Source organism: Pongo pygmaeus, chromosome 9, assembly GCF_028885625.2.
Source record: "Pongo pygmaeus isolate AG05252 chromosome 9, NHGRI_mPonPyg2-v2.0_pri, whole genome shotgun sequence".
In the NCBI taxonomy this organism is placed as follows: domain Eukaryota; kingdom Metazoa; phylum Chordata; class Mammalia; order Primates; family Hominidae; genus Pongo; species Pongo pygmaeus.
The window spans coordinates 30,668,731-30,683,618 of record NC_072382.2 but is presented as its reverse complement, the minus strand read 5'-3'; the positions used below and the strand labels follow the sequence as shown (position 1 = coordinate 30,683,618).

The window sequence follows — 14,888 nt, the reverse complement described above, 5'->3', positions numbered from 1 at the left end:
AAGAGAACTCACTTGCTAACTCTTTTTTTTTTTTTCTAAATCTCTTCAGGCCACCATAGCTGAAGCTGCCCTTACTTCTCACCTGGGTTACTATGGTAGCTCCACACTTTCTTGTCTCTAGTACCTGAACCACTTTGATCCATTCTATCCATTTGTCTTCTTAGAGCACAGCTCTAATTGTGACTCCCCAGGATGTAGGTCAAGTACAGAGTTTTTGTCAGGCCCTCCAAATATACCCCGTCCATGTGTCCCCAAATCTTCCTGGAATAATCGGCGATTCTTACTCAGGCCTTGTGTGTTCCCACCTTGAGGGCTTTGCTCATGGAATTTTCCCTTTGTAAAATGACCTCTTCACAGTGCTCACCTGTTGAAATTGTAGCTATCTTTCAAAGCCCAGCTCAGATGCCTTAGTCCTATGTGAAGCCTTTTGTGATTCTCCCAAACCAATTATGATTTTACCGTTCTTTGTCTTTGTATCTCTCTTATATCATCTGCCATCGGTGCCTTCTGTTTTGATGGTTTGCATATATGGCTTAACTTCCTAGTTTGTAAACTCTGTAAGGACAACAAGGACTGAGTCTTAACCGTCTTTGTCACCTTGCACATAGTTGATGACCAGAATATAACTTTTGGATTGAATGAGCTCCGTAACTCAGCCACCACACAGAATTTTTTTCTGTCTGAAAATAAGCTTTCAGAAACATTACACTCTCTTCATATTTTTCTCTCTGTAAGTGCCTAACACTGCACATTTCAAAAGTTTCAACTTACTGCTATTGTGTCCCTCATCTGGGGCTTTTCACACACATTTTTCCGGGCCAGGGTTGTGCATTTGTGCCTTGGCATGTTGATGGCTATGACTGTGAATAATGAGTCAATTATCATCCAGCTTCAGGGAAAGCACAGTTATTCCTGACTGGCCAGACTGAGGTAATCCTCTCCTCCCTGTGCCCTTTCAAATGAGGAACATAAAACAGTTGGAATTCAGAGCACTGCAAAGGGAATTTAGACAAAGCATTTGTCTGCCAAATTTAGCTTCTTTGGATTTATTCTGATTTATGATTGATTGGTTTTTAAATTGCTTATTTAGTTCGAATGACTATCGCTCCAGGGGAGGCCAGATACCAAGGAGCATGTGATCAAGAAGCAGTGGAGTGAAGTAGTTTGGCTAGACAAATCAAGAGCAAATATTATTGTCCAGAGAAACATTGCTCTAGGCAAGGAGTATAATGCAAAAATCACGCCCTGACTTTCAGAGTACCCAACCTTGTTATAAGCATGATTGCTTATCCCCTGTTCTCTTTGCAGAAGGATTTTTGCAATTGCCTAGTGTTGCACAGAATTGTCCCCCTATGAATTTTTCCTTCTAGCAATATATTCAATATCTCCTCTCAACTGAGAACATGCTCTTGATTTATATTGCTGTTGACCAGAGTATGGAAGAACAGACACTCTGAGGTTGCTGGCAGATTTGGTTGTGAATTCTAATGTTGGTTGTGCTGATCTGTGAAAATTCTCCTGCAAGTGTGATAATGCTTCTCATTGCATGGGCACTAGTCTGGCTTTTGTACAGATTAATTTGAATTTTTAAACAAGTTTCTTTCAAAATTGAGTTCTTTAAAAATAATCACTTTTATCTGGAAGATGTATAATCAATATGTGGTTAGTGTTTAATTTATCAAGACATCAAAAGTTTCAACCTTTTCAAGGTGTGTAACCTTTTTCTTTGGTCTGAAATTAGACCCTATAGGTGTAGTGGGGGCCTTGTAAGGGTGATCTGTTGGAAGCTTGTCTGTTTGGTATCAAAAGGAAATTGAAATTCCATTGCTTCAGAATAATGAAACCTCGAAAAACCTTTAGAAAAAAACTTTCGTCTCATCTGTATTGAAGTTTTGACTCAGAAATGCCCAAAGAAACGCTTTTTCAGGTCTCAGTAACCTACTTGTTCTCTGAAATATTGCTGTTAGATTTCTAAACCGTATTATGTCTGACACTTATTTCAAAGCAAGAAACATTAGGGATAAGATGAAAGGGTGGAAGAGGACCCTGATGAAAAACAGAAACAGAAGAAGATGAGACGAACACTTGGGTGGCACATTTGGATTTCACCAGGATTACTATAGGAAGCGGCATCTGGCTCTCTAATCAGGCTTTCAGCCACTTCAGATTCTGGGCTGTGCCAGCATCTGCCATTTTGACATTATCATATTGAAAAATAACTTTTTTCCCTATCTCATTGTGCCAAGATATTTATTATTTGCTGGATTTTAAAAACAACGATAAAAGCCTTTAGAAGGAGCACTTCTGGGTCTTAGGAGGGATATAGCATATATTCTTGTGAAACCAATTCTGAAGTTTAGAAAGGAGCCTTAAACTGTAGCTTCTGTCAGAGAGTGAACAAGTTCTTTTCTACATCATCCAGTCTGTCTTTTAAAATGAAAACTTTGTGTTTATAAAAGGAGAATTTTAAAAAGAGTGGATGAGAATTTTTGTTAGATCTGAGATCCCAACAACAGTTCAACATCAGGATCAGAAGCTGAGGCTTCATTATATTTTGCTCTTTATTTCAAAGGAGTTTCGTCTGGTTACCTGTCACATAACCTGGGTGTTTTATTGGAAATAGTAGAGAGTACACTGAGTGATTGTGAGAACAAATAGAACTCCTCCTTGTAGAACATCTTTGATTTTCAGACATTGCTGTGCTTTTCAACTATTTAAGTCAATAGATTATTACAATAGTGTTGTGCTGGGTACATAGTATTTTCTTAGTAATTACTAGGTTTAGGTTATACTTCATTTAAAGGATGAGCAGGAAAAACTGAAACTGTTTCACCTTTTATTAGAATAGAGCACTGAGGCATGGCAGTAGCCACAGGAAGTCTGCTTTCCTTTGAACATTGATGAAGTTTGAGGAACCCTTTCATCCTTCAGTTAACTCCTATTTCCAAGTGTCTCCATGCCTATCTTGTTCTACTCTGCTACCGATGCTTTTTGCCCTAGGACTGATTCAGGACATCTCTGTGGCTGTAAAAGTGGAAGAAATCAGGGAGACTAAGTCCTAAGACCATTTCTTCCTCATTTATCTCATCTTGTATAGGGCTGGCTACTCTGGCATATTCTTAGCAACCCTCCTCACACTTTGCCCAGCACCCTCCAGCCCTCCACCCACAGAAGCCAAGGTTGGGTGCTTTGCACCAGAATTTCCAAGGATTTATTGAGGCAAAAGGCAAGGGCCACCTCTCCCACTAGTAGCTAGTTAGAAGTCACTGGTGCTGGTGCAGTAGGCAGTAGTAGAGAGCTGGCCTGAGCTGGTGTTATTTATGGATATGACGTTTTTAAAGAGAACGTGATGCATTTCATACTTGTGTTTTCCCTCTCTGGCTTATTAATGATGTATTATAGATTAGGTCACCTTATTTCTGTTTCCCATCAGTGTATCTGTGTTATGTCCTAAAGATACCCTCACAAGTCTTAATTCTACCAATGATAGGGTATTCAGAAGCAAACAAATGATGTTAACTGGATTTGTACCAGGCTGTGATCATTACAACAACATGAATCTCACTGATTTTGATGCCATGTACTGACAGGTCAAGAGAAACAAACATGGGCACTGTGCTGGGTTAGGCTATCTGTAACCCCTTCAGTTAGGGATGTTCCTAAGGAACTCACAGATAAAACAATTGCTGAGTCTCTGGAACATTTTTATAGTAGAGGCTAGTAAGGGGAGACTCCAGTAGGATTCTCCAACCCAACAATGGCTTGATTTCTGCCACTTGACTTTTTTTGAATTCCTTTATCACTCTTTTAGTGATCATTGATGTAGGTTCCTCTATTTGCTGTTGTCAGAAGAAGCAAGTTTTAGTTTTGGAATGTACCCTGCACCCTTAGTTCTTCTTTGACTATTGTAAGCCATTCTTCTTTGTCTCCTTTCTGGCTCCCCGCCCCCACCTTTCTGCTTCTTTTTTCTTCTATTCTCTAAAGACCTTTTCTTTTCATTTACTGCATTAATGCAGGAAGCAAGGCACAGTGGTTAGGAGGATAGGTTCTAGAGTCAGAAGGCAGTGTTCAGATCCCCACTCTGCTACTTAACCATCTGTATAGCCTTGAGCAAGTTGCTTTCTCTCTCTGTAGGCCTTGGTTCTCTAATCTGTAAAGTAAGGATAGTAACAGTGTCTACTTTTAGTGGTATTCTGAGGATTAAATGAAATGATTCATGAGATGCTCACAAAAGAGTGCCACTCAATGAATGTTAACCCTGATTATTAATTTTAATATTACTACTAATATTAAAAATAATGTTATGGCTTAAACTATTACCTCAGTGTAATTGATGAACACAGATATTTACCTCCTGTGAAATCTCTCCCAGATTTTAACCTACATTTGCAGCTGCCTTTGGGTCATTTCCACTACAATTTCAACTGGCACTTCAAATGCAATATGGCCAAAGCTAGATTCATTATCTTTTATCAAAATTATTTCATTTTATTTCCCCCACATTTCTTTTAATAGCATCATGATATAATTGTCTTAGTCTCTTAATTTAGGATTACTCTTAGATGCTTTCCTCAGCCTAAGTAGATAATCATGAATGTACATGGATTTAGTACAAAGATATTCATTGTTTATAATTTTAAAGTCAAGAATAAGGAATTGGTTAAATAAACTATCTTACATTTATATAAAGGAGTTCTTGATAACTATTAAAATTACATGGAATATTCAATAACCTGAAAAGAGATACTGCTGGCAAGTTGAGTTATGTACAGTATGATTCCATTTGGATTTTTAGAAGTGCATGGATACATAAAACATATTAGATAGCCACTGAAAAACTTTGTTGTGGCCTTTCTGGCTTGTAGGATTATGAGTGATTTTCATATTTTACTTTTTTCCCTCATAAGTTTTCTAAAATCATCCATACATTGCTTTCATATAAAGAAAAAATCCCTCAAATTTAGAAAAAGATGGGATAGGTCATGTCTAAGAGTCTCACAAATACTGTATTTTATTAACTTTTTAACAGCGACCAAGAACAGTGCTGGATATGTAATAGGCACTCAATAAATATATGTTGAGTGACATAATGTTATCTTTCTATCCAATTTTAAAAATCACTTTTAACAGTTCAGAGTGCTTAATGCCTCAAGGGTTTGGTTTGTAGAGTTCTTTGAAAAGTATTCTTTTTCGTTGGAAGAAACTTTCTCAATATACACAAAATAAACCAGACTTGGTGTTGTGGATGTTTTCTAATAGTGCATAACTTCTTATTTCAGAGGATCATGTGTCCAAAAGGGAAGTGTTTGGAACTGATTCTTCAGAAAACATTTTTACCTCAGCAAAAGTTACTCATAAAAATGAAGCAAATGACTACCATCTTAGAAATAAAACCATCTTTCTTCGTACTTCATCACAATGTTTGGAAGAACAGGTAATACCAACATAGTACATGTATAGAAACAATCTGAGAAGAAAAGAATTCTTCATGAATCAAAAAAAGGGAGATCCTACTAAACACTAGACAGTTATTAGATCTGTAATTCCTAATTCTAGAAGGAGTGCCATTGGGGCACTTTATTGAAAGTCATCATTACATGTATTTCATAATGTTGACAGCTATTGTTTATGATGATAACTGGTTATTCCCAATTTTTGTTCAAAAGTTCTTAAGGATCTACCATCTATAAATTATTGAAATTATTTCTTTTAGCTTGTCTTCTATTTGGGACAAAAGAGTTCCTTTCTGTAATTATCTGTATAAAATGGGACTTTCTTTCAACTGTCCTAGATTCATCTCTTTCAAACTCAAGGTGGAATCGGTTATCTTGTTTTTCTCTAAGATTTGGTCAATAAATGTTAGATACTCTTTTTCTAATCTTGAAGACTTTATAGACTCTTCACATTCTCCTCAGCTATGGTTTTTAATTATCAAGGAATTATAGTGGAAACTGTTCTGCTTTTTAAGTCATTTAAGTTTCTAATTTCTGCTTCATCATGTCTTCTTGCAATATTATTGTCGACAGAATTGTACATTGTGTTTTTTTTTAACAAGGGAACAAAAATCTCTGTGTTAGAAATATGTTTATATACAGCAGATGCCTATAATTCTTTATTTCCTGAACTTGCTTCCAGAGAGATAATTGTGGGATATGAACTTTTTTCACTCTTTACTGGCGATGACTGACCATTGGGATTATATTACATAGAGTCTTTAACCAGCATTTGAGAAACAAAGAATGGTTGAATGACATTGTTTTCTAATAACTTGAAAATGTTGTGTTAGCATTCTCTGATTTGTTCATCAGAGGTTCATTGGGATGGGATAGGAGTGGGCAGTATTCCTATTTTACTCATGAGAAGACCGAGGTTAAGTAGTCTATTATAGGTTACACTGTGGATGAGTCTACAGGACAGAAGTAGAATCAGAGCTCCTGAAACCTATTCCCTGACCTCCGCTATGGCTTACTGAATTTGGTCTGTTATGCTCAGCTAATTAACAAAAACGGGAAGGGGAGTTTTGTCATCTGAAGGGCTACAAGATCAGCTTCTTTATTTTCAGTTGTTTCATTTTTCCATCAATATGTGATGGATGAAGGCCAAAAAGTATTTTTTCAGATAGTGATGGATGAAGGCCAAAAAATTTGCAGTTCTTTTCAAGGTGATCTGAATTGGGCAGAAAAGGTGAAGGTAAGGCATGTTTCAATTTTCTTGGCAAAAACCAAAAACACAACAAACAAACTAAAAACACAGGACTCATTTACTGTCCCTTATACAAAGTTGGAGAATTCAGCAGATTTTGTCCTTACAATTTTTTTTTATTAATTGATGTTTGAATATCTTAAACTATTCTTGGTCAGCTGGGTTCTGGATCTTTTTTCCTTAGAGCTTAATAAATGAAAGGGGTGCTTTGATAGAGAAACATGACTCTAGTCCCCCTTAGCATACACCACTAAGTAAATAACAATATAATATGAGAGAATTTCAAAATTTAGTAGTGAAACCATTATGTGGAAGATAAATTTTTGCCTTCACTTGGATGCCAGATAATAACTGCAGGTATGTACTTAAAAGCAATGGCAGTACCATTTAAAATTCCTATGTAATAGCTATGGTCTTGCAAGTGGAGCTGGGGGAAGAAAGACCCAGCCTGTCTTTTGAATTCCAATTATGAAATGTAAATTTGTAATTTTATGGTATTTTGTTATGCACATGTTTGGGTCATGAGCATAAAAGGAATTGCAACCTTATTCCTTTACTAGGTCTTATTTGTGCCAGTGGTGAGATCATTTTCTTATTTACACTCTTTGATATTCACTTGAGATGAATTAGTTCATGTCTAAATGTTACCATTTTGTTAATCTAAAATGCCTCATTGTCAGCTTGCAGTGGAAAGCAGTATTCCATGTGGAATAGTTTTTCATTGAAATGCTGCTCTTGTGTCTGTAAAGGTCGTTTGCCCTGCTTTTTACCTTTGAAGTAATTTTCAGTTTTATTTGCTTGAAAGAGAGAACATTTGAGTTTTTGCCCTGCTCACCTCTCTTGTGATTTTGTTTTGAATGAACTTTTCTCTCCTGCTTTCTTTGGTTTCTTCTCTCTGGCTCCTCAGAGTGCTATAAGAAAGCACGGTGTTATGACAGTAGCCAGAGCCACCGCCACCATTTGCTTGACAGGCAAAAGCAATAAAATGAAAACAAAACCCAGAAACACTGTTTTCAACTGTCATGGTGGTGGTATATATTCTGGGATAGAATCTGGAACAAAGTCCCTTTTAAAAAACTCTCAGACTGCTTTTTTTCCTTTCAGTGCAGAGGCCTGACTATGGTGCCTACAAAATCCAGGCCAGCTTTCAAATTTACTGCTTCTTTCAGATGTCTCTTGGGAAAGCACAGTGACTACAAAAGCCTTGAGCTGGGACTCAAGAGTTAATGAGAAAAGTGGATTCAGCTGCTCAGTTAGGTGTTGTGGAAGTGGATTCATTGACTTATCACTGCAGTTTTTCTTTAGGTCTATTCTGCTTAAAAATTATGTTAATTCTTTTTTTCTAGGTAGATAATTTCCTAGATTTAGAAGATTTGGACATGGATGAAGAGATTAAACCCCAAATGAGTGAGGGTATGCTTTCTATTTCCTTTCCATACTACCTGACCTCTTTCTAGAAACTACAAATAAGGCTTTAGACAGCTTTCCTGTTTTTGGCAATTCTTACCTCTGTCTCTCCTAAGATAGGAAAAACTAAAGTTGTGAGCTATTTTTTTCAGTAACAAAAATTTCACCTGAAAGGTCAAAGCTTTTTGAAGATTGTGAAACCTTTGGTCTTAAATGAAATAAAGGTGTGCTCTCCCCCTTAACAATTCATCACAGGATTGATTCTTAAGTAATTGCCTCGAGTGGAGCCATTGTAAGTCAACCCTTTGTTTCCTAGAGCTACAGTCTTGTAAACTGAGATTATTTTTGAGGGACACATAAAATACCTATTAATCATAAAAATCATAAAAATATCAGAATTGATCACAAAAATAAGGCTGTCTTGCCTGGTATTAAAGGTTACTGAGGCTGAACCAAGTTTCAGTGGACTTGAGTGAACTAATGTCAAGACCGTCCCACATGTAGAATAACATGCAAAGCCTAGGCTGAAAATCTACGCAGGCTTCAGTGAGCTAAAGAAAATAAAAGAAAATCCATTTTTTTGCTTTTAAAAATATTTATTATGTAAATTAAACCCTTAATACTAAAGATATATTGTAAATGTTTCTTCTGAGGCATTTTTCCACATGGGCTGGATTGAAAAAGGCTTCATGCTAGTCTGTTGATGTTTGTTTAGAGGAAAACTTTTTTCTTTCTAGTTAACATCTCTGGATAGGCATGGGTATTCTTTGTTTCTCGAAGGATGTTTGAAATATGTTCAAAATCAGGAGGTTTTTTTTTTTTTTTAAACACTCATTCCTGATTTAACATGCAAGAATATATCAAAGTCAATGCCTAGTTTTACAGAAGGGGCAGTTTCTACGGAGGTTTGGTTGTTGATGTTTAACTATTGTTTACTGTCTTTAGGTAGTCATAAACATGTTTTATGGTCATTAGTGTTGGGGGAGGATGGCTTATTTATAATCAGACAGAAGTTAAAGTGACTAGGTAAAGTTGGTTTAGGGATGGTGACTGTCTGTACATTGGTTGTATAAACCTCTACTCTAGCTTCTTCAGCTGCTTGAATTTGAGAGGCTTTGGTAATTGGAAGAAATGAACATTTTTATTCTGCTTTCAAACATCACACTACTCCATGAAGGGATTGCTTCTCGAGCACACTATTAACCAGTAGATGTTGCAGATTCTTTAATTACTTATTTGGTTTAAGTGAGATCAGAGGTCTAGAGGGATCACATCCTCCAGGGAGAGGTTCTCTAACTTTAATACCCTGAGTGGCTCTGAATTTCTATAATGAGAGCAACATAGGGACTCCAGTTGGATTAGAAGGGAGAGCTAAGGACTTGTCAGGAAGCTACATTTGTAGAGGAAGCACACTGTTTTGGGTTTTGGGTGATTTGGGGGAGGGAACCTTGTTAAAAATGCAGATTTCTGGATCTCCCTCCCAATAGAGAATCTAATTCAGAAGGTCTTTGATGGCATCTGGTGATCTGCATTTTAACCAACACCCCAGACGATTCTAATATAATTAATTTGAGGGTAACACGTGGAGACAAATGGTTCTAGTCTGCATGTAATACATAAGCAATATAAAATAAATTTCATAAGAGGGCACAAAAGTACATGTTTTGGGTGCTTTTGTGATGGTTTAAATTTTTCACTTCTTGTCAGTATGAGAACTCTGTATATTGACATAAACCAACATAGCCAACAGTTCTGATTTTTGTTATGTCAATCTTTTTTTTTTTTTGAGATGGAGTCTCACTCTGTTGCCCAGGCTGGAATGCATAGCACGATCTCAGCTCACTGCAGCCTCTGCCTCTCAGGCTCAAGCAATTCTCCTTCCTCAGCCTCCCAAGTAGCTGGGATTACAGGTGCATATTGCCACGCCTGGCTAATTTTTTTTGTATTTTAGTAGAGACAGGGTTTCACTGTGTTGCCCAGGCTGGTCTCGAACTCCTGAGCTCAAGCAATCCACCTGCCTCGGCCACACCACGCCCCACCCCCCGCCTGAGTGCTAGGATTACAGGTGTGAGCCCCCTCACCCAGCCCATCAATTTTTTTTAAATTTAATTTTATTATTATTATACTTTAAGTTTTAGGGTACATATGCACAATGTGCAGGTTAGTTACATATGTATACATGTGCCATGCTGGTGTGCTGCACCCATTAACTCATAATTTAGCATTAGGTGTATCTCCTAATGCTATCCCTCCCCCCTCCCCCCACCCCACAACAGTCTCCAGAGTGGGATGTTCCCCTTCCTGTGTCCATGTGTTGTCACTGTTCAATTCCCACCTATGAGTGAGAACATGCGGTGTTTGGTTTTTTGTCCTTGTGATAGTTTACTGAGAATGATGATTTCCAATTTCATCCATGTCCCTACAAAGGACAGGAACTCATCATTTTTTATGGCTGCATAGTATTCCATGGTGTATATGTGCCACATTTTCTTAATCCAGTCTATCATTGTTGGACATTTGGGTTGGTTCCAAGTCTTTGCTATTGTGAATAGTGCCGCAATAAACATACATGTGCATGTGTCTTTATAGCAGCATGATTTATAGTCCTTTGGGTATATACCCAGAAATGGGATGGCTGGGTCAAATGGTATTTCTAGTTCTAGATCCCTGAGGAATCGCCACACTGACTTCCATCAATTTTTAAAATTGCCTTTTTACCTTCTCCGGTATTTTCACATTGTTTCCTTCAAATATGTTTTTCAAGTTACATTTTTCAATTACCAGATTTATTTTAAAATATTGATAAAAAAATCTTACTAGTATGATTTTTCCAGAAATCAGATAACAAGCCTTCTTGTATTTGTGTATAAAAGATTACTGAGGCTGAACCAAGACTTGAATGAACTAGTCAAGACCTTCCCACACATAGGATGATGTGCAAAGCCTATGCTGAAAATCAACCTAGGCTTCAGCAATCTATTCTAATTACTGAAAAGGCCACCAGGGCTTTACAATTTTCATAATGCACAATCTGGGTCATTTAAATGAAAAAGAAATTAAATAGTTTGTGCCAAGGTGAATTTTAGTTTGGGCCTAATTTGTTTTACACTTCAGAAATGTGAGCAGAAGGCAAATATTTATATCAGATGGGAAATGTGACATTTTAAATAGTAAAGTTGCTTATATAATTTTGGCAGCTGGGAGGTTTACTGATTAGATTCTGTTGTTATTGTTTAAGCAACAGATTTGCCTGGGGCAACAAGGAAGTGGCTTGCATATTGTTTTTCTACCATTGACTTTATTTGTTCACCCCATTCACTCTCATAAATATTCTCCAAGATTTAGGAGCATGATTCTTTTCTAATATTTGTTTTATCATTTGGCAGCCCAGGTGGAAAGATTGGAGATGGTTTTTCAGTGGAGCCAATTTTATTAAGCAATGGTATTAAGCATTTTTCTGAGGGTAGCCTCTGCCACAGAGTTTGGTGCACTGTGTTTATTTGACATCAAGTTAACCTATTCTTCCTTTTTTGAATTTGAGATAAGGTAGTTAACCTGGTGACTGTCATGCCTCAGACAAACTGGCCCAAACTTTTACTCAGCACAATTATTGTTTGGATCAGTTATTAGTTATTGTACTGAGGCCATTAGAATAGGAAGATTTTCTGTTCATCTTTATTTTTATGCTTCCTCGGTGGGCCCAGCCCAACCTCTCTTCTGGTCTAGTGCAAGTAGCTCAAGAGACTTTTTTTTTTTTTTTTTTAATCTACTTCTGAGATTCATCCTGTCTTACACACATCTCTCGGTCAGCGGGTGTACTTATGCTGTGGCTGATTGTATTGACTGAGAATGGGCACTGATTCCTGCTCAAAGGTTGGCAGCCTTGTTTGATTTTCATTTTCAGGTTCTCCAGTACTGTACTTCTGCCTTAGTCCATTTATGTTGCTGTAAAATAATACCTGAGGCTGGGTAAAGAAAAGAGGTTTATTTGGCTCGTGGTTCTGCAGGCTGTGCAAGAAGCATGGAGCCAGCGTGTGCTTCTGGGGAAGCCAAAGGGGAACCACACGTGCAGAAACTGCATGATGAGAGAGGAACCGAGAGAGAGGGAAAGAGGTGCCAGGCTCTTTTCAACAATCAGTTATTTTGGGAACTAAGAGTGAGAACTCAGCGAAAACTCACTCACTGTGGAGAGAATGGCACCAAGCCATTCCTGAGGGATCCACTCTCAAACCAAGCACCTCCCTCCAGTCCCTACCTCCAACACTGGGGATCAAATTTCAACATAAGACTTGCTGAGGCCAAACAAACCATATCCTAACCATAGCAATGTCCAGTCATTTTTAGTCCGTTAATGAGCAAGTGCATACAAATGATGACATTGGTTACCTCTTTTTTGAAAAAAAGTTCTTCCCTAATTTGCACTTTTAAGCAGCTTTAGGCCACCCCTGAACAACTAGGGACTCTTATTCAACAAATGTTTAAGAACTGTGGCTGAAATCCTGGTTCCTCAAGTCTTAGGCTACCCTGGTAGTTCTCCAACACCTTTAAATAGTTGATTTTTGTAATTTATCTAGCTTTTCTAGTTGTTGATGGTGGGAGGGTTGGACTGACATTAGCTAGACCAGCAGACTCCTGAAGATGTGGTCTAGGAACCCCTCAGAAACCCTGAGGTTGGCAGGTCACGTGTTGATGTTTGCAGTGAAGTTGGAAAAGCAATGCTGGGTGAAGATGCTGGCACCTTAGTATGAATCAAGTTTGTGGCACCAAATTATACTAGCAGTTGTCATCTTCACTGTCATAAATTTATAATCAAAAACAAATGCCAGTTTCCACTGAAAATTTCTTGAAGTAGTAAAAATTATTAATTTTATTACATCTTGATTCTTAAGTATACCTCTTTTTAATGATTTTTGTGTCAAAATAGTAAGTGTTCATAAGGCACTTGTATTACATACTGAAATACAGTGGTTGTGGAAAAACACTTGGGTGATTGAGTGGTGTGCTGAACTGGTTTATTTTTCTCTCTCATGAATCACCATTTTTATTTGAAAGAGTGACTGACAGACTATATTTCTCAAGAATGAATAAAGTGAGCCTGTCTCTTCAAGGCTAATAACTAATAGTATTCGTTGCCAATGATAAAATTGGCAATTGATCAAGCGAAAATTAGATTTTTAGAGAACTCGTATCTAGTACTGTGAGCTTGACAGCTTCTCAATATTTAAAGGCTTTTCTGGCAAAATTGGTGATATTAACTAATGTGATTTTTATACTGCATAATGAAATATGTTAACATTTGGAAGATTTACATAACACAGTGAACCAATATTTTCCAAATGACCAATTAATAATGTGTACAAAATTATACATAGGGGAAAGATCCATTCAGTGTGCAAGATAGACCAATGGATTTTAATGTAGCAGTACAAAAAGTTCACTGACAAGTTTTCAGAATGCTCATGGAAAATAACCTTTAAAAACTTTATCATTTTTCAGATCGTAGTGTAGTATCAAAGAAAAATATCCACAACTATATAAAAAGACTATTAAAATACTCTTCCCCTTTCCAACTACCTATCTGTATGAGTCTGGATTTTCTTTACTTCAACTAAAACAGCGTATTTCAAAAATTGAATGCAGAAACAAATAGGGAATCCAACTTTCTTCTGTTCAGCCAGATATTATAACAGATTCAAAAAAATGTAAAATAATGCTTCTCAATATTTTCTGTTTTTAGAAAATAGATTTTTAATAAAAATACTTATTTTAATATGTAATTTGATTATTTGTAATGATTCCAATATACAAATATTGGAACACTTGTCAGTTTTAATTCCTGATATGGTGAGTGTTGATAGACATAACCCATATAAACAAAAGCTCTTTGAGATCTTCAATCATTTTTAAGAATCAGAACTACTGAACAAGACTATCATAGCTGGAAGCTCTATTTAGAAGTCGCCTGTTCTCATTGGTTTGAAAGAACATCTTTATTTCTGCCTTCATTTCATTAACTACCCAGTAGTCATTCAGGAGCAGGTTGTTCAGTTTCCATGTAGTTGAGCGGTTTTGAGTGAGTTTCTTAATCCTGAGTTCTAGTTTGATTGCACTGTGGTCAGAGAGACAGTTTGTTATAATTTCTGTTCTTTTACATTTGCTGAGGAGTGCTTTACTTCCAACTATGTGGTCAATTTTGGAATAGGTGTGGTGTGGTGCTGAGAAGAATGTATGCTCTGTTGATTTGGGGTGGAGAGTTCTGTAGATGTCTATTAGGTCCGCTTGGTGCAGAGCTGAGTTCAATTCCTGGATGTCTTTTTTAACTTCCTGTCTCATTGATCTGTCTATTGTCGACAGTGGAGTGTTAAAGTCTCCCACTGTTATTGTGTGGGAGTCTAAGTCTCTTTGTAGGTCTCTAAGGACTTGCTTTATGAATCTGGGTGCTCCTGTATTGGGTGCATATCTATTTAAGATAGTTAGCTCTTGTTGTTGAATTGATCCCTTTACCATTATATAATGGCCTTCTTTGTCTCTTTTGATCTTGTTGGTTTAAAGTCTGTTTTATCAGAGACTAGGATAAAATTGATAGACCGCTAGCAAGACTAATAAAGAAGAAAAGAGAGATGAATCAAATAGATGCAATAAAAAATGATAAAGGGGATATCACCACCAATCCCACAGAAATACAAACTACCATCAGAGAATACTATAAACACCTCTACGTAAATAAACTAGAAAATCTAGAAGAAATGGATAAATTCCTGGACACATACACCCTCCCG

General features: G+C 37.0%; 1 protein-coding gene across 12 annotated transcripts in view; it reads left to right on the top strand.

Moving 5' to 3' along the window:
• The window catches only part of IFTAP (intraflagellar transport associated protein), a 63,437-nt gene that overhangs the window by 31,581 nt on the left and 16,968 nt on the right, over window positions 1–14,888 (top strand). For 9 of the 12 annotated variants that reach the window (XM_054440966.2, XM_054440961.2, XM_054440960.2 and 6 more), the window contains 2 exons: window positions 5,280–5,434; window positions 8,049–8,115. The exons of the other annotated variants lie outside the window; for them this stretch is intronic. In XM_054440966.2, the coding sequence (XP_054296941.1) occupies window positions 5,280–5,434; window positions 8,049–8,115 (222 nt within the window). The remainder of the gene's footprint in view (window positions 1–5,279; window positions 5,435–8,048; window positions 8,116–14,888) is intronic. 12 annotated transcript variants of the gene reach the window in all.